Genomic DNA, 22,958 nt, shown 5'->3' with positions numbered 1-22,958 from the left:
AAACTTTCTGGTACTACTATATAGATTTTCACAGACCCTTGCTTATCTATAACCAACTCCACAATAATTCTATTAAAAGAACTTTACATAGTTGCACCAAACAGAACTCCTGAATCCTGTAGGAACTTAAGCAACTATCACAGTTCTCTGTTTATAATGAAATCAACACACATTTGAATCAAATTTCCATTCTGAATTTTTTAAAGTCCTACCAAAAATATGGTATCTGGCAAGCTAAAATTGAAACATAGAGAACTCAAGAATATCAGACATTTTCAACAGTTCATCTTCACCTCTCTCTCATGTTTCTTTTCGTGAACATAAGAATGCAGAAAAACTGGCAAAATGGCATATTTTTTTGCATGAGGCAATCTTTTTTAAACCTTTTAAGTCTGGACTTAACTGTCTCTGCTTTGCAATTAGGGAGCGCTATCGACAGAATTCTGCAGACCAGGACATTCTCTAGGAAGAGCACAGGTTTTAGACACCACGTGCGTGGCTAGAGCACTTCAAAGGTACAGTGCCATTGATTGAAATAGAGGAATACTGGCTGCATCTTTTTTTTTTCTGGCCACACGGCGCAGCATGCGGGATCTTAGTTCCCTGACCAGGAATGGAACCCGTGCCCCCTGCAGTGGAAGCACGGAGTCTTAACCACCAGGGAAGTCCCTGGCTCCATCTTGCTTTTGTGAAATGCCAGGGGAAAACTTTGGCACCATCTCTGCCCTTCCTACAGCCTGAACCAAGGGACAAAAAGTACAAAACCACATTCTGCAATGGTGAAAATGACTTGAGCATATAGTGTCAGTACAGAATTTCAGATGGATCTCTTATACTAGGATGGACATGTCATCTCACTTAGAAATGTCCAAAGAAACCAATAAAGGATACAAAAATGTAGTCGTCCATGTATCTCTTCTTTAGATTCTCCACGATGGCATTCTCTGTGATCTTGGAGAGCAACACCATGTCATCCACGCCACTGTGCTTGACATTGTGGCTCTGCCAGTGGTACCGGTAGGCACCTTTGCTTCCCTGCAAACAGAGAACACACAATTATGAGGATGGTTTATTTTCTCCTGGAGGAAAAAAAAAATGTCACTGAGTTCCCAAATATTCCTTATATCAAATGAGAATGAGCAAAGCAAACAAAGATCTTGCTATCAACAGATCTGGATTCAGATTTCCGCTTTGCCACCTAAGTGAAGTGGGGAAAAGTGATCTAAGCTTTTGTGTCACTTAGGCTTTTGTCTCTGTAAAAATGGGAGAAATAAGACCCAGTTCATAGCGTTGCTGTAAGGATTAAATAAAACAACATGTAAAGCACCAAGCGGTATCCAGAGTACAGCACAGTAAATGATCAATGGGCTTGGATAATTCCTTCAACCTTATTGTTTTGTAGAATTGACTGGTAAAATAAGCAATGAAACAGAAAATTTCTAGACTTGTCTTGCAAATTATATGACAGAACTCAGAAGTGGAAAGAATATGTATCCCACAATGGCTAGGTCACACTGTCATAATTTCTCAAGCCATCTGAATTGCTTTCCATCCATGAACTTACCACTGTCGATGTAATACTGGCCTTCCACATTCAAAAGATAAGCTACATTTTGATGCCTGATCACTGCTATATTAACAAGGAAATGGACAGGACGGCCTCAACACGCTCACAGAACATGCTACGCACAGAAGAACCTCGTCTGATCTCACAGCTTCCTTGGATAGGTAGAGCCCTTGTCTGCTTACTGGATTTACAACTTAACACCACGGGTGGCCTCTGACCACGCTGTGGCCCGCAGGGCTTCCTATCACTTGGCATTTCTGCAGTGGGATCCCCCATGTGTTGGACTACGTGCCAAGTCCTGGAGCTAAGGGCAGATGGGAGCCCCATGGTGGCTGCATTTGGGGAGCTCATGGTCTGCTGAAGGACGTGAGAGATAGCCACCAAATGATTCATAATTTGTGCGTCAGCAACAGTCAACATGTAAACGCATGTAAAATGGGTGTTCCAGCAGTGGGTGGAGACTCCTTTGTCCCAGGAGAGACAGAAATCACTTCCTGGAGAAGGTGCCATGTGAAGTGGACGTAAAATATTTTGAATTTGCCAGGCAAGACTAGACAAGGAAGGATATTCATTATAATTTACACTAACGGTGCAAAAAAAAAAAAGCTAATACATATGAAATAATGACAAATAATACATGGCAAGATATTAGAAGACTCTCCCTTCCCTTCAAGCTCTCCATGCATCCTACTGGACATGTCACATGCTGGACAAGCATGGTGGGCATTGAACCAAGCAAGACTGGCTCCTCTCCCTCCTCAGGAGTTTACTTTTTCTTTTGCGGTATGCGGGCCTCTCACTGTTGTGGCCTCTCCCGTTGCAGAGCACAGGCTCTGGACGCGCAGGCTCAGCGGCCATGGCTCACGGGCCCAGCCGCTCCGCGGCATGTGGGATCTTCCCAGACCGGGGCACGAACCCGTGTCCCCTGCATCAGCAGGCGGACTCCCAACCACTGCACCACCAGGGAAGCCCAGGAGTTTACTTTTGAGAGGAGTTTGGATAAAGGAGAAAAAATTTCTGAATTAGGGTATCTAGAAAGGCCACCTGCTCAAACGTCAAAACTAGGATGAGAAAAGGCAATACGCTCTTTGAGAGAAGGGGAAGGTGGAAGGAAACAAGATAAATAACATTTTAAATTTCACTTTAAAAAACTGTTTAATGCTTTCCCTGCAGGAGACATGTGCCCTTTGAAATGGCAAAATCGAAGAAGCTCTGGGAAAGCAATTATTAAAAAACCAGCCAAGGAAGGGGCCACCATAGGAAAAGCATAGTGCGATGGGTTCAACCTCCAGAAAGGAGCCACCCTTTCTGGAAAGCTTGCCACCCAGGCTGCCTTACAGAGGGAAACTGTTTATATGATAAATTGGACTTTCTCAGAACCACACGCAGCATCAGTTCCTCAATCAGTTCCAAAATTACCTCAAACCTCACCCACTCCTTATTCTTAAGGCAAAGCAGAAAGCACTGGCCACAGCATGACTCACTGGATCTCAATGGAAGAGTTGAGAGATCTCAATCTCCACCTTCTATTTCCAACCAGATAAAGATTCCTGGAGACTCCTCCCCTCCTCCACCCTCCCTGCTTTCCCAGCTTGAATATTCTTTCTGGGCACCTGCAAAAATTACTCTGCATAGAAAACTAGGGTCCTGGAGTAACTAGCCAGCAGGTGTGTGCGCTTGTTTCTTTTTAACCCCAATAAATATCTACCTACTTAAAAGAGGGCAAAAATATTATTTTCTCTTTAAAAATGTAAGCAGTTGAACAAAACAGAAGGGCTACTAATAAGCTGTTATTTAACATGTGCAAAGGACAAGAAATGTAGGGGCTCTGTGTCATAGTGTATGTGTTTGTACTGATCCTCAGAAATGCCTTCTCAAGGTAACCCAAGTCCATCTTGGTGCCCAATCCAACTGTCTTTTCTCTCTCTCACTGCAGTGTGATACATTACTGTCTGTCCCATCTCAAAGGTAGTGTCTTCTTCCTAACAGCAGTTACTCCCCAGTGCAACAGGGCTCCTCGTGGAGTGCATTGATTCTCATCGTCTCAAATATCCCTCCGCACAAAAAAGTCCCCGGCTGGGTCTCCAGACTTCTATCTACAAGAGGGTAAGGAACCAATAGGATACCTGACAGTTACTATAAGCAAGGCAATGAGCCATTTGATTTGAGGCAATTGCTTTTTTGCTCTTCCAAACAACCCTGTGAGAGAGGGGTTAACATTCCCATGCTACATGCAAGGAAGCAGACGCCCCAAGCAGTAAGTAGCAAAGGCAAGATGCAAACCAAAGTCTCTATGATTATGAACTTATTCAAACATCACGGGTTCTTCACACTTTCTCCCTAGTGACTTACTGGATATTTCCACATGTTATGTTTAAATGGCAACAGAATGCCATTTATCTGAATTCATCACTAAAAAGACATAACTGAATTCATCACTAAAAAGACAAAACAGTTGGAGGGTCCTCCGTATCCACGAGTTCTGCATCCGCGGATTCCCAACCGTAGATCGCAGATAAGAAGGGCTGACTGCACGATGCCATTTTATATAAGGGACTTGAGCATCCAGGGATTTTGGTATCCACAGCGGTCCTGGAACCAATCCCCTGTGGATACAAAGGGAACACTATACAATTTTTGTTAATGGCCACCTTCTCTTAGCATCAAAGACTAAAACACTGGAGCTATTTTTCACCTGACATATTTCCTATAACCAATTTGGTCACAAATCTCTCTCTCTCCCCCACTTCCTCCCAGGCTATTATAGTTATATATGTGAACTCATTCAATCTTCACAATCATCTCCTATACTATGTATTATCTCTATGTTGCTGATTTAAAAAAAAAAAAAAAAAGTAAATCGCCCAAGGTCTTCTAATTGCAGTTTTTGTCTTTATTGACCCCCACCCTTACTATGCTTTTCTCCTCCCCCTTCTCCATCCCCCCTGCCCCGCCCCCCGAAATTCAGATGCAGTAAAGGGAAGGAGGGAAAATAGCTAGGGATGCTGGGAGCACCTTAGAGCCTTTCAGGGAAGGCTGACCCGTCCTTGGCAATCCACAGAACCCACCCATAGGCAGATGAAAGCTGGGACAGGGCTGGGCTGGGCAGTTCTAGCGGAGGGTGAGAACCGGATCCGGGAAGCTGGAAATGAAACAAGGATGCATAGGCTCTCATCCCAACCCACGGAAGCTTCGAAGTTCCCCACAGTGAAAAAGAACAACTGTTTTCTGTTTTTCTATAGGGGACCACAGTGTTTGATCATAGTGTGACTTTCCCAGAAGCCTTCCTTGGAACATAGCCACTGACAGAGAATAAGTGGGGAACACAGTGGGAAACGGTTATCACCTTACAACCCTAGACCAGGGTCCCCAACCCCCGGGGGGCGGCAGACCAGTAAGGGGTCGCACAGCAGGAGGTGAGCAGCAGGTGAGCGAGCGAAGCTTCATATGCCGCTCCCCATGCTTGCATTACCGCCTGACCCATCTCCCCCAGCATCCCCTCCCCAGCACCCCCCACCCCTCCCCATCCCCTCCCCCATCTCCATCCCCCTCCCCTCCTCCTCCCCTCCCCACCATCCCCACCCCCATCCCCCCACCCCTACCCTTCCCCATCCTCCCCCTCCCCCCTTGGAAAAACTGTCTTGCACGGAAACCGGTCCCTGGTGCCAAAAAGGTTGGGGACCGCTGCCCTAGACAATGTCCTCAGAAGCTGAAAGTTGCCTTCAGACCACAAACTATTGTCCTAGAATTGTGTGGACAAGAATGGTGTTCCTGGGGCAAATAACCTGGACTTCTTTGCTTCTTCCTCCTGCCCCTGACTGGGAGGGTAGGGGCAGGATGGGCTGCCACGCCTGCTGGGAAGACGACCCGAGGGACGGAGACTTCCCCATCTGTGTGAGGAGGTACATTTTCCTCAGATGACAGAAGTCCAGTTTACCAAGCTAGCACCTCAGTGAGACTCCACTTCCTTCTCTTCTGTGGGCTTTTTGGATGGGGTAACTCCTTTTAGTTTCCCCACCAAAAAATGGTAACATTTTAAACAAGTAGGGGCACTCAGCGAGGTATTTCATTTCCCAACAGTTCTTGGTAAGTGAAGCGACGCCGTACAAAGGACGGAAAATGGCTGCTAATGTGCCAGCTAAGAAATGATAATAATAATAACAATGATAATGGTGATGATGATAAAAAGTTACTCTTAGCCCTCACAATGATAACAAATTACGAAAGAGATACTTCTCACTAGGTAAACATTGAGTGCAGACTTTCTCTGGTCCACAGTTACTTCCTAATGATGAAACAGTTGATTAAAAAGCATTGTTTCACGTGCAAGTTCTAAAACGTAGGGTATGCCCACGTTCACTTAATGGCCCAGTGTACGCCTCACAATGAAGAGGTGGCACCAAGACACAGGAGTACCTCATGTTGGGGAAGAACCCAGTCACTGATTTTATTTTATTTATTTATTTATTTATTTATTTTTATTTATTTGCGGTACGCGGGCCTCTCACTGTTGTGGCCTCTCCCATTGCGGAGCACAGGCTCCGGACGCGCAGGCTCAGTAGCCATGGCTCACGGGCCCAGCCGCTCCGCGGCATGTGGGAGCTTCCCGGACCAGGGCACGAACCCGTGTCCCCTGCATCGGCAGCATCGGCAGGTGGACTCCCAACCACTGCGCCACCAGGGAAGCCCCCGGTCACTGATTTTAAAAGCAGAAGTGTCATGAACTGGTGTGTGTTTAGCAGGGTGGGGACTAGGGTGAGCAAAGGGGAGTCAGCGCACGAAAGCAGGCACTGTTGTCTCCTGAAAGCCAACCTCCACTCCCACGGAGAGGGCGCCAGGGCAGTCCTGCTCACAGCCAGGGCTTTGCACATACTCTCACTAGTGTCTCTGAGCATTTTCCTTCCTTGGTTCATCCCGGAGAGAGGAGACGACCATATACTGGGTAACGACACTTCTTCATACGTCCTTCAGACGCCCAGGAAAGGGAGGCCATCAAATGTGCTGGGTAAACACAACAGGCTCACTGTTGGGCAGGGCCTGGGGAAGGAGTGGCCATAAACGCCCTTACCCTCTTGTAGAAAAAATACACAGCACAGTATCTTTAGAGACTCATGTGGAAATAGGGATCAAAACTTCAGTCACCAGGGCTTCCCTGGTGGCACAGTGGTTGGGAGTCTGCCTGCTGATGCATGGGACACGGGTTCGTGCCCCGGTCCGGGAAGATCCCACATGCCGCGGAGCGGCTGGACCCGTGAGCCATGGCCACTGAGCCTGCGCGTCCAGAGCCTGTGCTCCACAACGGGAGAGGCCACAAGTGAGAGGCCCGCGTACCGCAAAAAAAAAAACAACAAAAAAAAACACACTTCAGTCACGGGACTTCCCTGGTGGTCCAGTGGTTAAGACTCCGAGCTCCCAAGGCAGGGGGCCCAGGTTCGATTCCTGCTCAGGGAACTAGATCCCACATGCTGCAACTAAGACCCTGCACAGCCAAATAAATAAATATTTAAAAAAAGAAAAAAAAAAAAAAAAAAAAAGAACTTCAGTCACACAGACCAATATATAAACTGTTAACTAAACTAAATAAAAATAAAATGCATACCCTCTTTGATCCAGCCATTTTATTTTTAGGAATTTACCTCAAGATCTACCAAGGATGCCAAGATGTATGTAGAAGGTTGCTCACTGTAACAAAGTCTGTAATGAGGAAAACTGGACGTATGGATTAGAGACCGATTAGAACATGGCACTCCCTGCAGGTGTTCCACACGGTCATTGAAAGCAATCTGCCTGTGCTGACTTGGAAGATCTTCAAGATCCCCAGTTTCATGAAAATAGCAGTCAATACGTGGATTTAGTATTCAAGGACTGCACTTGCCTAAACTTTTTAGAACATATGTGTTGGGACTTCCCTGGCGGTCCAGTGGTTAAGACTTTGCCTTCCAATGCAGGGGGTGCGGGTTCGATCCCTGGTTGGGGAGCTAAGATCCCGCATGCCTCGCGGCCAAAAAACCAAAACATAAAACAGAAGCAATATTGTAACAAATTCAATAAAAGACTTTAAAAATAAAATGGACATCAAAAAAAATCTTTAGGGATTCCCTGGTGGCACAGTGGTTGAGAATCCGCCTGCCAATGCAGGGGACACGGGTTTGAGCCCTGGTCCAGGAAGATCCCACATGCCGTGGAGCAACTAAGCCTGCGCACCACAACTACTGAGCCTGTGCTCTAGAGCCCGCGAGCCGCAACTACTGAGCCCGTGCCACAACTACTGAAGCCCGCCCACCTAGAGCTCATGCTCTACAGCAAGAGAAGTCACCGTAGTGAGAAGCCCAAGCACCGCAACAGAGAGTAGCCCCCGCTTGCCACAACTAGAGAAAGCCATGTGCAGCAACGAAGACCCAAAGCAGCCAAAAATAAATAAATAAATTTTATTTTTAAAAAAAATCTTAAAAATAATTAAAAAATTAAAAAAATAAAAGACGTGTTATAATTGTTTTCTTGAAAGACACACAAGGTTCCATTGGGGAGAAGGCCTGGGGTTTGGGGAGAAAGGTGACTTTTACTCTCCATTTTAAACTTTGCTGCACAGTTTACTTTTTTATTGCTGTTTTAAACCATACGAATGTGTTAGTAAAATTTAAAAATAAATAGAAATGTTGAATATGATGCCAATACTATCAAGCATTTTCTGGGGGTGATGATTTCCAGAAAACCTGGGACTCAAATGTCCCCAATTTTGTAAGCGTATCACCGCAAAAGGCAGATAAACCATATTCTTATTGTCAACAATGGACAATGGGTAATGCTCTGGCCTGATGAGCTGAGCTTGTTTTTTAATGGGATTTTCTGTCCCAGTGAGTCATAACAGGAAAGGCTTGGAACTATCTGTTAGACGTTCATCTTTTAATCGACAGTCTGGGTATTCTACCTTTCGCAGTTCTGCTGTTTGCCTGGAATGAAACACTTCCACTGCAAACGATGGAAAAGAAAAAAAAAATCAACCATAAATATTTGTTTGTCTATGTGCCAGGCATAGTAAGCCAGCATTGGGCTTGCAATGTGTTTCAACTTTATGGAACTTAGACCCCCCCGCTATTTTGGTGGTGTGAAGATGGATGTCTGAAGCAAGCATTTGTGGGTGCTGAACTACAGTGAACAGAGTGCAAGGAAGGGGTGTTTCTGGAAGAGGTGGGGGGTAGGAATGGGAGTGGGCAGTCAGGAGCCCACAGACACCCCTATTCCCCTCAACCTTTAAGGTAAACGGAACTGACTTTTACTGAAACCATAAATATACACCGAAGCTTTACATCTCATTCAATTCTCACAACACTTGCAAGACATGAATATTACAATCGCACTGTCACCATTTTACAAATGGGTAAAGTGAGGCCTGGGATTATAATGTACCAAGTTGCCTCTGCTCGGAGGGGCTGGGGATGGAAAAGTACATGGGGGGCTGGCACACAAAGTAGGAGCACAGGAGACTCAGTGAATGTAGAGGATGTGTTTATTGGTCTCAGTCACGTAGGTACATGTGACCTGATCAAAAGTTGAATATTTGTGTAGCATTTCCATATACGTGGCCTCAGTTAATACCTGTGACAAAGGGCCAGCGCTGAGACTTGTCATCAGGACTTCTGACTTTCTTTTCTTTGCTCTTTCTGCTACACCACAGCTCACTTCCGATACCATTATCAAGGCCAAGTGTAGACACTGGCTCCAGGATCACTAGATCCAGTGGTTTCTAAGCCAGGGTTGGCTAGAGTCACCCTTCCTGGAAGTGACTAGAGCAAACCTAATTTATCATCTAAACCGAGACACTCTGTGTGCAGAAGGGGATGTTGTTAATAATAAAGCTGGAACAAGAGGCATCAACTGGGACTGTCTCAGGCCGCATGGTTGTATCTGTGACCAGCTTGATCCCAGAAAGGTCATGGGCAGCTCTCAAAGACCAGCTCTCCCAGCAAGATCCTCAGGGTCTCCCACAAATCACTCAGCTTCTCTGAGGCTCTCGGGGCTTCTCAGCAGCCTGCTCAGGAGAAGGAGGTTCCTGACATTACATTGCCCCCAGGGAACAATCATACCAACCCCCAATCCCTCTAGGGGTAGAGTTGGTTTGACATGATGACATGATGACATGATCTGGGGGCAAAGTGTGGATGGTACACACCAGGCTGGCGACACTGGCTGGACTAATTGATTGCGGGAAGGAAAAAAGGTTTGGGGGAAAAAAAAAACAAAACAAGAGATGGTCAGGAGCCCAAATTTGGTTTTAATTGCATATGTGATATTATTTATATAAAATGATATCTCTATGTGACAATACAGTTGTTAAAATGATGCAGTTATTTATCTAAGTGTACTTTCTGTATGGTTTTATTTCTCTGCTGAGTAAATATTTATAAAATGTGCACACACATATACAGTTCTTTTCAGTGAAAAAGAAATTAGATCAAATACTTTGTACAATGAAATATATGTATAAATGACATTTTCCCCATATTCTCGTTATTCCATGTCAGCTTTGTTCACCCCAGTTTGCAGCTATAGTAAACTCTTCTTTAAATAACAATGGGCCCCTAGTAGGAAAAGAAACTCCCTTTCTTTCACTTAACTCTGAAATGTGGCTCCCAAAAGGATGGATTTTTTATATCAATGAACAGTTCAAAGCTAAGATGTTATAAATGAACAGTTAACATACTCCATCAATTCTAAGATGCATTTTTTTCATACTTCTAACAATGTGAAACTAGGACATGTCTTACAACCAATGTTGTGTCACAGCTTAACAATAACCAGTAGCATCTTAGGCTTGATAAACTGTGGCATGAAACACTTCCAAAGAGCCAGGCCCCCCTTCCACACACTTTACAAATGTGAAGTCACTGTTTAATATCATCGAAGATATTATAAAGCTTCAGTTATTCTGGAAGCACTGTACCATGTATTAATGTCACTTCAGGAACTGTACAGTGGTTTTACTGGTGAGGTTGATGATTTGCCCAGTTCTGGAGGCTTTGCTGTGATCACTTTTGTAGCTGTTGCTTCCACGCCCCCGTCCCAAACAGGATGAGGGTGAGTGTCCTGGCTGACAAGCAGCTCCCATCAAGCTGCCCACACCAGACCACAAGTTTGCAAAGCAAGGTAATCTCCTCTTCCATTTGTAAAGGCATGTTCCATTTGGACGTCTTTCAATCTAAAAATTCCTTCAGTATTAAGACCATTGAAGCAGGAGACCCCCTTCCCTCACTGCTGCCCCACAGGTGATATGTCCTCCCCAGTGGATTACACTGAGCTCTGGCCTTCATTTGCATACACTATACTCCCATGTTTCCTAAACCTCATTTTCAACAACTTTTACAACTCTTCTATATCCAAGTTGCACCAGCCCTATGCGTCACATTTTTATATAAACTGTCCTTTTTAATTTGGCTAAAGCCTAAACAATTATCTCCATAAAATCACCAGTTTTATTTCTTCAGTGTGTTAAATAATGAAGATAGGGCTTCCCTGGTGGCGCAGTGGTTAAGAATCTGCCTGCCGAGACATGCAGGAGACATGGGTTTGAGCCCTGTTCCGGGAAGATCCCACATGCCACGGAGCAACTAGGCCCATGCGCCACAACTACTGAGCCTGAGCTCTAGAGCCCGCGAGCCACAACTACTGAAGCCCATACACCTAGAGCCTGTGCTCCGCAACAAGAGAAGCCACCGCAGTGAGAGGTCCGCGCACCGCAACGAAGAGTAGCCCCCTGCTCGCTGCAACTAGAGAAAGCCCGAGCACAGCAACAAAGACCCAAAGCAGCCAAAAATAAAATAAATAAATAAATTTATTTAAAAAAAAATAATAATGAAGATAAACGATTTAAAATACACAACATGGGGTCAGACACACTGACCTTACCGTGCACCTTGGTGCCATATCCCACACGTGGGGACCCGCTACCCCTCTCTACTGGGCCCATTTCCACCAATTTCAAGTCTAGCCATAGAGAATTTAAATGACTTCTATTTCCCAGACGTATTTTTCTCTGCCGTGGAAAAATCTCACCTGGCAAGACTAGATCCCCCTTTCGGTAGCAGATGAGAGGCTAGGTTTCGTTTTCACAAGTAGAAACTACTCTGAATTCATGTCCCAAATCCCCTGCACTTTCCATCAGGGGTCCCCAGGGCCCTCCCTCTAGCCCTCTTGCCTCAGAAAACAGCCACACATGGGACATTTTATCGGTCCCCTGGGTGAGGGCTTGTCCTGAGGCTGACGAGGAAATTCTCTCTTGGGCACCTGCAATTTATTCTTTCTCTCTAGGGAAGCACTTTCTGCAAGTATTATCAGCCCTGTTCTATCGTCCTTCCTCTCAATCTTTAGGAAATCTAGGGTAGTGGCTCTCTCCCCGGGGGAGAATATTCTTCTTGTACAACAGCTAATTCTCATTACATACCAGCACTGTTCGCAACTTTTTTTTTTTTTTTTTTTTTTTTTTTGCGGTGCGCGGGCCTCTCACTGCTGTGGCCTCTCCCATTGCGGAGCACAGGCTCCGGACGCGCAGGCTCAGTGGCCGTGGCTCACGTGCCCAGCCGCTCCATGGCATGTGGGATCTCCCCGGACCGGGGCACAAACCCGTGTCCCCTGCATCGGCAGGCGGACTCGCAACCACTGCGCCACCTGGGAAGCCCTGTTCGCAACATTTTATACATGATAATTTATTTAACCCTCACAACCTTACCAGGCAGGAAAAATGAAGCACAGAGAAGTTAACTAACTTGCCCAACCCCAGAAGCTGGGCTTCAAATTGAGGCCAATTGGCTCTCAAATCTTTGCACTTAATCATTATACCCATTGCGTTCTTGTGATAAGCAAGTGGATGTGGGAAACAGCAATAATGCTAGAGATAATAGTAATTGCTTTATTGCATGTTTAGTAATTGCCACGTATCAACTTTTTTTATCCGCACACCAGCATGAAGCAGATACTTTTATTATTGGTACATAGGGTACCGTGTGCAAAGCCCAGCATCTAGGAGCCCACAGAGCAAGCAGTCTGGCCCTACATGGCCTTGGGAGCACATCTACTCCCTGCCGAGTCCCCAGCCTGCAGGGCAGTGTCTGGCACACGGTCGTGGCTCAATCAGTACTAGTTGGGCCAATGAATTCCCAGTGGCTTTGGCTCATCTCAGAACCAGGTGTATGTCACTGTGGCAGCTGTCAGTGGGGTAAATGGGGGTCCTGGGCCCAGAGTCTGCCCCAAGGAAGAAAGAAGTTTCTAAAGCTTTCCTAATGCCCCCAGCCCAGAAGATCAAAGGGAAGAGATGTTGCCCTTAATGACAATTCTCCTTCTCTTAACTGTCCACTGTCAGACAGGTAAGGAAAACAGGCTAATTTTGACCACAGGGTGAGGACATTTCAAGCTACAAAATAAAATGAATCAAATGGTTGAAATCCCATTATATGACAAATGTTCATTTTACTTCTGCCTCTATTTATATTTTAATCAAACAAATGACGAAGAGTCACACTGATGTCAGCCTCTGTCTTTTCAGCTGCAGCTCTACTAGTTTGACAACATGTCAAGCATTTATCAGTCCCTTCAGGGACCTCCCTGTCGTCACTCCTGTTTTCAAGTACAAAGGTTGGGGAACACCATTCTTCTTGCTAATCTATTAGTTTATTACAGTCAACAGACTTGGGTTCAAGCATAAGCTCTGTGACCTTGGCAAGGTCAGTTTCATGGAATTTAATTCTTCACAGTTCAGGTAGTCCATTAAATTTATATGTAAATGTGATTTAGTTTTTGCACCTCTACTGACAGGACTTTCATTAGTAGATTCATAAACCAAGAAAACAAAATCCTATCAGACTATGTGTCATAATTTTTGGTTTGAAAATTACAGTCCCTGAAGCAATGGTAGCTGTTCAGTAAATTTTTTAAATTGAATTAAGAAGCCAAAGTAATGATGCAGATCAGCTGGAAACACCGGGACTGATGGTTCTTATTCATATTATTAACTGAAATGGAAATAGAAACAGGGAGATAACAGAGCAATTCCTTGTCACTTAAAATGAACTATTCCTCTGTACTATGGAAGAAATTCTAATTTAAACACCGTTCTGTGGAAAAGAAAAATATGTAAAGACTTAGCAGACTGCAGCAGAATTGATATCAACCTAATTAAAAAGTCTTCCAGGACTCGCTATCATTCACAGCATCTTCCTGCACTGATTACAAAACATGTATTATTTATGTCACGCAAAATGTTGGAGGTATGACAGCACAAGAGAATCAACTCATTTGATGTTTTTTTAAGTTTAATTTACTTTTTCTGAAAAATGAACTGTTTGGGCATATCTGAAGGAGAAAACTCAGGATGTGTGCTTCAGAATGCGATAGGTGGGGAGAAGGGAGTGTGATCAGGGGTCTGATCAGGGGTGTCTTGGGGGAACGGGCAGCCTTTGTCGTGGATTAGCCATGGGGGATACTAAGTCCAGGATAGAAGCCGAGCGCAGGGGCGAGGGGCGTCCCCCAAGCACCACAGTCACTAGCCAACAACGAACAAAGAAATACAGAACTGAGAAATGCCTTCAGCACCTTCCCCTGGTTTGGGCGTGGGCACAGCTAGACCCTTTGCTTGCTTGATCAGGCCTGAGCTGCAGCACAGTGATGCCACGTTCCTCTAGGGGCAAAATGGAGCCATAAGGCGTTTGTTCAGGAGCTTTTAGGGTACAGACCAGACATGTTCACCAGATCCAGAGAGATCTGGGGCCACAGAGAGGCTGGCTGTCAGGGAGGCAGAGAGGAGGGTTCTGTGGGCACATCTCCGGGGGAGAAGTCACCAGAGCACCCCTAAATAGCACTGCGGGTGGGTGTCCCCAAGAGTCCTGCAGGCTCAGGACAGCTCCACGTGCGAAGATAAACACTGGGTCCAACCTCTCACCCCTCTTATCACCTGGTGGAGGACACAGGACCCACCGAGCCATTTCTTCTCATGACCCAAACCTTCACACTTCAGCAGGTATGTCTCCTGTTATCAGCTTCTCTCTCAGAAACCACAGCTGAACTGCGGAAGGCCAGTACCAACTAAAAAGGAAGCCTGGGGCTTCCCTGGTGGTGCAGTGGTTGAGAGTCTGCCTGCCGATGCAGGGGACATGGGTTCGTGCCCCGGTCCGGGAAGATCCCACACGCCGCGGAGCGGCTTGGCCCGTGAGCCATGGCCGCTGAGCCTGCGCGTCCAGAGCCTGTGCTCCGCAACGGGAGAGCCCGCAGCAGTGAGAGGTCCGCGTACCGTAAGTAAGTAAGTAAGTAAGTAAGTAAATAAATAAATAAATAAATAAAATAAAATAAAAAGGAAGCCTGTCATGAACTACAGTAAGGACCACTTAGAGTCACGGACTGATGCCTTACAGGCAAAAAAGGGAAGGGGTTGAAACAAACTACAAAGGAAGAGGGGTAAGGAAGGGGCATAATACTTCTACGTTTACATTCTGAATCCGAACATGTTATAGCCGGAAGGGGCCCTGCCCATTCATCAACCAGTCCAAAGCTCTTACTGCACAGATGCGGAGTCTGAGGCCCAGAGAAGCTGTACGTGTCCATGGTGCAAGCTACTTGGCAGCAGAACCAGGACTAGAACTCGAGTTTTCCAGCTCCCGGTCCAGCCCTGGTGGCTCTCTACCGCCAGCCCTCCCCAGCAAGCCTGTATGTAGCAAAGGTTTTGATCACCCACAAAAGTTCTGGGAAAAACAATCAAATGAGTCTAGGCATTTAAATATTTTAAATTATTCAAATAAACATTATCATTTGTGAACCACGACCTTCTGGCAATCACACTGCATAAAGGCACTGGTGTCCATCCAAATAGTAAATATTTGAAGAGCTTAATTTCTTCCTAGGTTTTAATAGTAAGATAAATGTAGGGCTTCCCTGGTGGCGCAGTGGTTAAGAATCCGCCTGCCAATGCAGGGGACACGGGTTCGAGCCCTGGTCTGGGAAGATCCCACATGCCGCGGAGCAACTAGGCCCGTGAGCCACAACTACTGAGCCTGCGCGTCTGGAGCCTGTGCTCCGCAACAAGGGAGGCCGTGACAGTGAGAGGCTCGCGCACCGCGATGAAGAGTGGCCCCCACTCGCCGCAACTAGAGAAAGCCCTCGCACAGAAACTAAGACCCAACACAGCCAAAAATAAATAAATAAATTAATTAATTAAATTAAAAAAAAGATAAATGTAAATAGAAGTTTTAATATCTGCTTTCTAGTGGGTTATCTTGTATGCAAAGGTGCATGGACTCGGCACTTTGGGGACCACTTTCCTAATACCCCTTGCCTTCTACCCGAGACACAGGCCTCTGTTTAAGGAGGAAAAAAAAGTCAAAGCATTGGCTTAAAAATCGGAAACAAGTAGGTAAAGGAGAAAGGCAATCTCCAGAAAATGTGGGGAAATGCCCACGGAAATTGGAAAGCTATAATCTAACTAGAGATCTCTGTAGAATTCCATGTGCTCCTTCCAGTAGTAACTTTCGTCTGCCAGAATCACTAAAATTGAAAACAAAACACAAGTTAACCATATCTGATGTGATTATGAGGCCAGGGTGGGTCACACCAGCTTAAAGTTCACAACTCCATAGAAAATCCAAGAAAGTTTCTGCGATTGTTACCCATTGCTCATTGTGTTCTGTGAAATACAGTACAGCATCAAAAAGGCAACCCACGGCATCTAGAGGTGTGGTCCACAGTGGTCAGGGAACAAGGAATGAGCACTGCTTCTCCTGACACCTACGATGTGCCAAGCACTCTGTTAGGTGCTTTGTTTCATTTGTTTTCAAAGGAACTGTAGAATTGGGGAGGTACCATGATCCCCGTGTAACAGATGAAAAACTTGGCCAAAGAGAGTCATGGAGTCCAGATCTGTACTGGTGGGTTTGGAAACCCACAGCACCTTCCGTGAAGGCCACGGAAGACAAACAAAATGGATTCCCCACTCTGTGAAAGTGTGTCAAGGGAGCCGTTCTCTGATAGCAAGGTTCCAAATGCAGTGCCTGGAACTGCCTTTTAGGTCCCACGTGGCAAGATGGATGAAGTATTAACCTCGGCTCGGGAACAGAGATTGCTGCTCTCAACAGGGGCGTTTTAGGCACAGGTAGGATTGACTCCTGCAAAGATAATGGGTGTAGTGAGAGGCCTCAGTGAAGCGGAGAGGCCAAAGGGTTGGAGCCACCCTGTGACACTGGGCCTCTGCCTTCAAAGGACTCAACCGCCAATCTCAAGGCCAGAGCCCCACACCCTGGTCTTCAGTAAGGGCAGGCTTCTCATTCAAAATTCTTTTGGGATCAGATAGATGATGGTTTTCCTTCGTGGCAAAGGTGCCTCTCAACACAATAAAGACACTCAGGTTAAAAATAACCTCACAGAAATTCTCGCTCAGCCAAAATGGTCCCAGCTAGGGATCCGCTGGAGGAACCTGTTACAGAGCTTCCAAAGCCAAACCACAGCCGCTCCCAGCCCTGCAAAGAGCGGGTAACAAACTCTGGTCTTCCTTGTACTACGGACGGGAATGAGAGTCAAGAGGGCTGGAGTTGACACACAAATGCTCCCAAAGCAGTAATAACAGAAATCACTTTACGCAAGAAGTGAGACAAACCGAGGCTGCTCTCAGTGTTAGGTAGAGAAGAGTGTGCCCACCCAGTTATACAGAAAACAGTGTGCTCACCTTGGGGCAGGACAGTGAATAGAAAATCAATGTCAACATCACCGCCTCACAAAGAGGGTTGTGCTCAAAACCTGCCAGCAAGACCACAAGTGGATTTGCAAAAACATTTGCATGGCTTCTGGTTGCAGAAATGCTGCAAGGATTCGTGCTACAGTCTGCTCCCAAGTGCACAGAAGTTCCCTTCTACCCGAACCCTGAGACCCAAAATATGAGGAAACGTAGCACCAGCAGTTCTAATGTTCTCCCTGGCTGTGACCCCTTCCCTTCCTGGGAGTTGGGCCAAAAGCACAGTATTACTTACTGATCAAATAACCAACACCCAAAGATACCTGGGAGTGACCACACATCAATTAAGGTTCACTGGAATCAAAAGCAAAATGGAGTCACCATTTGCCTGATGGAGGTTGGCTGGGTTTAAGGTACAGAAGTATCTTAGCTTTGCACTTAGAAGAAAAGCTCATTTCAATTTCTTTTTTTTTTTAAATTGGGTGCAGCAAGAAGAGTACAAAGGTTAGAAAAGAGACAAAGAGCTTGAGATCCTGAGAAAGATAAAAGGCAAATGATTTAAATTAAACATACGGGAAACATTAAAGAAGGGAAGGGCATGAAACAACCCTAGAGATACAAACATACAACAAAGAAAAGTTGTTTGATCATGGGGTAAGCCGTGTGAATAAATAAAATACCGTAAATGCACTAAAGGAAAAAAAAATTAAAGAAGAAAAAAGTTTCTTTCCAACCTCCATTCTAAGGAAACCACAGTTCTTTTGCTTGGTACAACTACTGCTCACATGCTTAACAGCTAAATTCAGCTTTGAAAAACCTCTGTAACATTCTCTAGTTTTTTTAAAAAGATGTAAGTGAACCAGTCATTTACTATCAGAGGATAAATTCTGTTTAGTGGGTGGGTTTGTTTTGAGTAGCTGTGAATAAGGGCAAGGGTGATTTTATTTTTTTTTCCTGTCATTTAAAATTTTCTCCCTTAAAAAAAAAACAAAAAAAAACTGTGGCTGTGTTACAGGCAAATCGATTGAAGAGTGGTTTGAATATTTTTAAACAAACCCAGTTTGTGTTTCCCTTGTCTCTAAATCAAAAGCCCATACCACCTTTTCTCAAAGGTATTTCTGTAGCACTTTCTGGCTGAGTTTGTACACCCCTATAGAATTGTTACTATTATTTAAACTTCCATGAAACGCACTTCAACTGGCAGGCATGTGCGTCGTGAAATTAAAAGTGTTACGGGAGAAACAAACCTTAAGTTGGGCACAAGGATGAACAACGATGTGCAATGCTACAGATGGCAGCGGGAGCCTGAAACAATGTGTAGTTCCCTTCTATTCTGTTTTGCCCCATTGTGTTCTGAATAGACCAAATCACTGCCCAGCTTCAGGGCCCCACCACTGAAAGGCCCCATTGTAAGTAATATGCTTTCCAGAGCAGAGTGAAGGTTGCTGTGGTAACCTTCCCCATGAATTTCCTGACCAGGGTGATGAAAATCGCAACTGAATTGTGACAGGACTACAGTTACAGACAAGACGGCACATGAACAGGGGCCTCCCCATTTAGGGGGTCTTTTTTTTATCTGAACATAACCCACTACCTGCTGCCTAAATCATCCACATAGCCAAAGAAGGGACTGAATTTCTAGAAGCCAGAGCTTGAGGAGTGAACCTGTACAGTATCTTCCCCTAGACTGGGGGTGGGGGTGGGGGTGGGAAAATGGGAGTTTGCAGACCAAGGGGAGTTTGGGGTCCCACAGTTCATGACTTGTTTCAGCCACCATGTTTGCTGAGTTGAGAATGCACTTTTCTAGAGCTGAGCAGGGGCTGCACGGGTACCCATGGTCCAAATAGCACAAGCAAAGAATAAACCCGCACTTCGTTGGGAGAAAACAGTTCAGGATTCGGCATATAAAGAGTGCCCCTTTTATATGAAGAAAAGGCAGTCACCCCAATTTCCCAGATGGAACATTAAACCAGAATGAAAATCCCTGTCCAGTGAGCTCTATTGAGGGCTCACTATGTACCAAGCAACATTCTAAGGTCTTTACATGTATTAAATCATTTAATTGTGTCAGCAAACCTATAAGGTCAGCATTATTATTAATCCCCATTTTAAGGACGAGGAAGCCCTGGCAGAAAGAAGTTACATCCTTTGCCCCAGATCAACACCAGTGAACAAATATTCTGCTTCCAGAATCTACACTCGTAATCCCTTCTTTTTTGTTTGTTTGTTTTTCTTTTTGTTTTTTGCAGTACGCGGGCCTCTCACTGTTGTGGCCTCTCCCATTGCGGAGCACAGGCTCCGGACACGCAGGCTCAGCGGCCATGGCTCAGGGGCGCAGCCGCTCCGCGGCACGTGGGATCTTCCCGGACCGGGGCACAAACCCGTGTCCCCTGCATTGGCAGGCGGACTCTCAACCACTGCGCCACCAGGGAAGCCCCGTAATCCCTTCTTCATTGAGCTTTTTCCACATAGGCACTGGGCATTTGGATCTGGAGTTCTGGAGCTTAGGAGCAAGAAATGGGCCAGGAGTCCATCATTGGCTACTACAAGTTCTCATCACGGGCATGAGCAGGATTGTGCAGAACAGGGAGCCAACGGTAGGTAAGAAAACTGAGGATGGGAAGCATTTCATCTGTTTGTTCATTCATTCCTTCCTTCCAATAGTTGTGTGCCTACCAGGAGTCAAGCGCTATTCTAAGCACTGGGGTAACACCTGCAGACCATACAGACAAGACTTTGGCTCTCATCAAGCTTACTTTCTCATTGGTGAGGCACAAAACCAACAGATGGAACAGAGAGACAGGAAGAAGAGAGGCGGCCGCAGGAAAGCCAGGAGGGCAAGCTGAGCACTTGGGACAAGAAACAGACAGCCAAGATGGACTGCCCATGAGAGGGTGCAGCCCAGGTCACACAGAAAAACTGTCCTTCTTCCAAAGGGCACAGGCCCAAACTACTTTAGTCAGATCCTCATCCAGTAAGAGAACCAACACCAGTTCTTATTTGTATATTGCTTCCAGCGTCTCGCTACTTCGCCATTCATCATCCCATGTGAGCCCTAAAGCGACTCAGCTGGGCAGGCAGTGAGCAGGAATGATTATCTGCATTTTACAGCGTGGACAGGCAGCCAGAACTTCCCTGATACTTTAGAGGACCCCAAAGGAATGGTGGAGATGTGGGGAGGACTGAAAAGCTAAGTTGTGGTTGCGCTCACAGCTTTGGGGAATGTCCCTCTGTTTATCTGTCTAGCATGATAATGGCTATGTCGTTTATTGCTGGGTTATTATTAAGCCAGGCTGTGAGTCGCTCTGTGTGCTGGATCTCGCCTACTTAGAAAGAAAGAGGGGGCAGGAGGAGGGAACCAGAAGGAGAGGCAGAGCCAGGCTGCTTTTAACCGGGAGACGGGGGGTGGGGACAAACAGCTCTTTAAAAACACAATTTCTAAGCATACTTAAAGGTAGAAATTCCAGCCTAAGAGCCTCTTTGCTTGGTAACGCACCACCCTTAAGAAAGGGCAAAATTATCAAGACGTTGTAGAGCGGGAGACGTCAGGCTGTGGATGAAGGCCTACTCCGTGCCAACTTCTAAGTAAGACGAGGAATTACAGTAATTCAGCCCACAGCCACTTCCCATTTTAACTGATGTTTCCTGTTTTCTATGCTAGGCATCGTAAGAATATTCAGAACCAGACCCGGAGTTCACAGGCCGTCCCTTCACAGGGGTACATTCTTTTCTGTTCACTCATCGCATTATGTGCGACTTTACAACCCAAAACAGATCTGTTTTCCTACTGACCTCAATTTGCGGCCACCATTACTGTTGCTGAGAGGATTCTTGGCTCTCTGGGGCTGAGATGCAGAGAAGAACAATCTCACCTAGCAGTTCCCTGGGCCTGTGGCCCTTGAAATAAGAGTCTGGACCTGTTGGTTGGTGTCTCTGCAGGAATCATCCACATCTGGCCATTTGACTTAGGAGTAAGGGTGAGGGGGCAGGAGGCGGCCAGAGGTCTCTTTCCAGCCCTTTCAGCTGATTGCTGACCCATCCCAGGGTAGATGAAACAACTGGGCATTTTGTTCAATTTCTTTTTGATGGTAGGATAATGAAAGGATGGTTTTAAAAAACCTTTTATTTTGAAATAATCTCAACATTTCAGAAAAGTTTTAAAAAATTCTTACACTCTACCAATTTGTAACATTTTGTCACGTTTGCTTCCCCTCTGTCCCTCTCTCTGTCTCTGTGTGTGTGTGTATATATAGTTTTTTTTAATCTAAACCACTTAAAAATAGGTTGTATACATCATGCCCTTTTATTCCTTAATACTTCAGTATGTATTTCCTAAAAAGGGAATTTTCTTATATAACCAGAGTAAACAACTTCAGGAAATGTCACATTAATACTTTTTATCCAAGTCAATATTCCAATTTCATCAATTATCCCAATAATGTCCTTTGACAAGATTTTTTTTTCCTGGTACAAGATCACATATTGCATTTAGTTTTTGTATTTGTTTAGTTTCCTTTAATTTCTAACAGCTTTTTAGCTTTCCTTTGTCTTTTATGATGTTGGCATTTTAAAGAATTCGGGCCAGTTATTTTATAGAATCTCTCTCAGTTTGGGTTTGTGTGATGTTTCCTCATAATAGATTGAGCTTTTGCATGTTGGGCTAGAACTCGAGTCAAGTGATTTTGTGTCCTTCTCAGGGTATCACGTCTGGAGGTCCATCATGTTTGTGGGTGGTATTCATTTTTATCGTTTCATTAAGTACTGTCCCATTTCTCCACTACATAATTTCTATTTTTTTATTCCTATTGTAACTGCTAAGCAATTTGTGGGGAGATAAAAATTTGAGACTATGTACCTATTCTGCACCTCATCAAACTCTGACAACCAGCTTTCACAGAATTAAAATTTTAAGCCCAGTTATTTGGCACTCAGGGAGAACGCATTATTCTCAGAAGCTGAATGTTTCAGACAGACAAGGGCTATGGAGCATCTCTGTGGGCTTCTCAGAGATGTGGTAGCTGGTTTCCTCACACCTGCTGGGTTCCAGATAGGCTGAGGGGGTAGGGGGCTGCCTTTCTCATCTGTGACACCAAGTTCTACCTCCACAGGGTGTGAAATAATGCACTCCTAGGAGTTGAACTGAAAACCAGAAGTATGAGTCAGGGTGATTCTTTTTTTTTTTCAGGGTGATTCTTAATGGCCCAGACAGCCCCGTAGAAAGATGCATACACGGAAATCAGGTCTGTCCATATGCAAAGCTGTTATGTGTGGGACGTTTGTCTCTGGTTCCCTCCATCAATGGGCCTATGAGCCTCATTCCCCACGGCAATCTCGTCCCTCCTCTCTACGTTAGCTGCAGTGCTGCTGAATGAGTATCTATTTAAAAGGTGGACATGAAGTCGGTCCTTTTGGACCAGAGAGCTTAAAGCCAGGTGGGGACAAGTGGATCAAGGGCAAAGAACAACGTGGTGAAAAGGATGAAATCCAACTGAGCAGCTCAAAGAGGCTGCCCACAATTGTTCTTGAGCCACAAAGAGGGAAGACCTTCTTTATGCCCTACCTTCCATTCCAGCCATTCTCGTTCCCATGAGGGAGTCTGCCACCACCTGAGATCGCCAACATTTTCTTTTGGCTAAAAATGAGTGTGTAAAAATATTACCTCATAGGACTTTATTATACAAGAGCTAC

At 45.4% G+C, this 22,958-nt stretch overlaps 1 protein-coding gene across 7 annotated transcripts in view; it reads right to left on the bottom strand.

Annotated features, from left to right (window-relative positions):
- MYO1E (myosin IE) overlaps window positions 1–22,958 on the bottom strand; it is a 204,421-nt gene that overhangs the window by 115,619 nt on the left and 65,844 nt on the right. For 3 of the 7 annotated variants that reach the window (XM_089904537.1, XM_089904556.1, XM_089904564.1), the window contains exons 1-2: window positions 4,583–4,663; window positions 892–1,035 (exon numbers count right to left, since the gene is read on the bottom strand). The exons of 1 other annotated variant lie outside the window; for it this stretch is intronic. In XM_089904537.1, coding sequence (XP_089760663.1) covers window positions 892–1,035; window positions 4,583–4,639 — 201 coding nt within the window. In that variant the 5' untranslated portion in view covers window positions 4,640–4,663. Of the gene's footprint in view, window positions 1–891; window positions 1,036–3,919; window positions 4,174–4,582; window positions 4,664–22,958 lie in introns of those variants that run through there. 3 more of the 7 variants (XM_089904544.1, XM_089904548.1, XM_022579652.3) reach the window with 3 other exon arrangements.

The sequence above is a fragment of the Delphinapterus leucas genome, chromosome 2, assembly GCF_059928025.1.
Source record: "Delphinapterus leucas isolate spDelLeu-1000000601 "Yukka" chromosome 2, BTC_Dleu_Yukka2, whole genome shotgun sequence".
NCBI lineage: Eukaryota > Metazoa > Chordata > Mammalia > Artiodactyla > Monodontidae > Delphinapterus > Delphinapterus leucas.
Note: the sequence above shows the minus strand (reverse complement) of the source record. Positions and strands in the feature narration are given on the sequence as shown.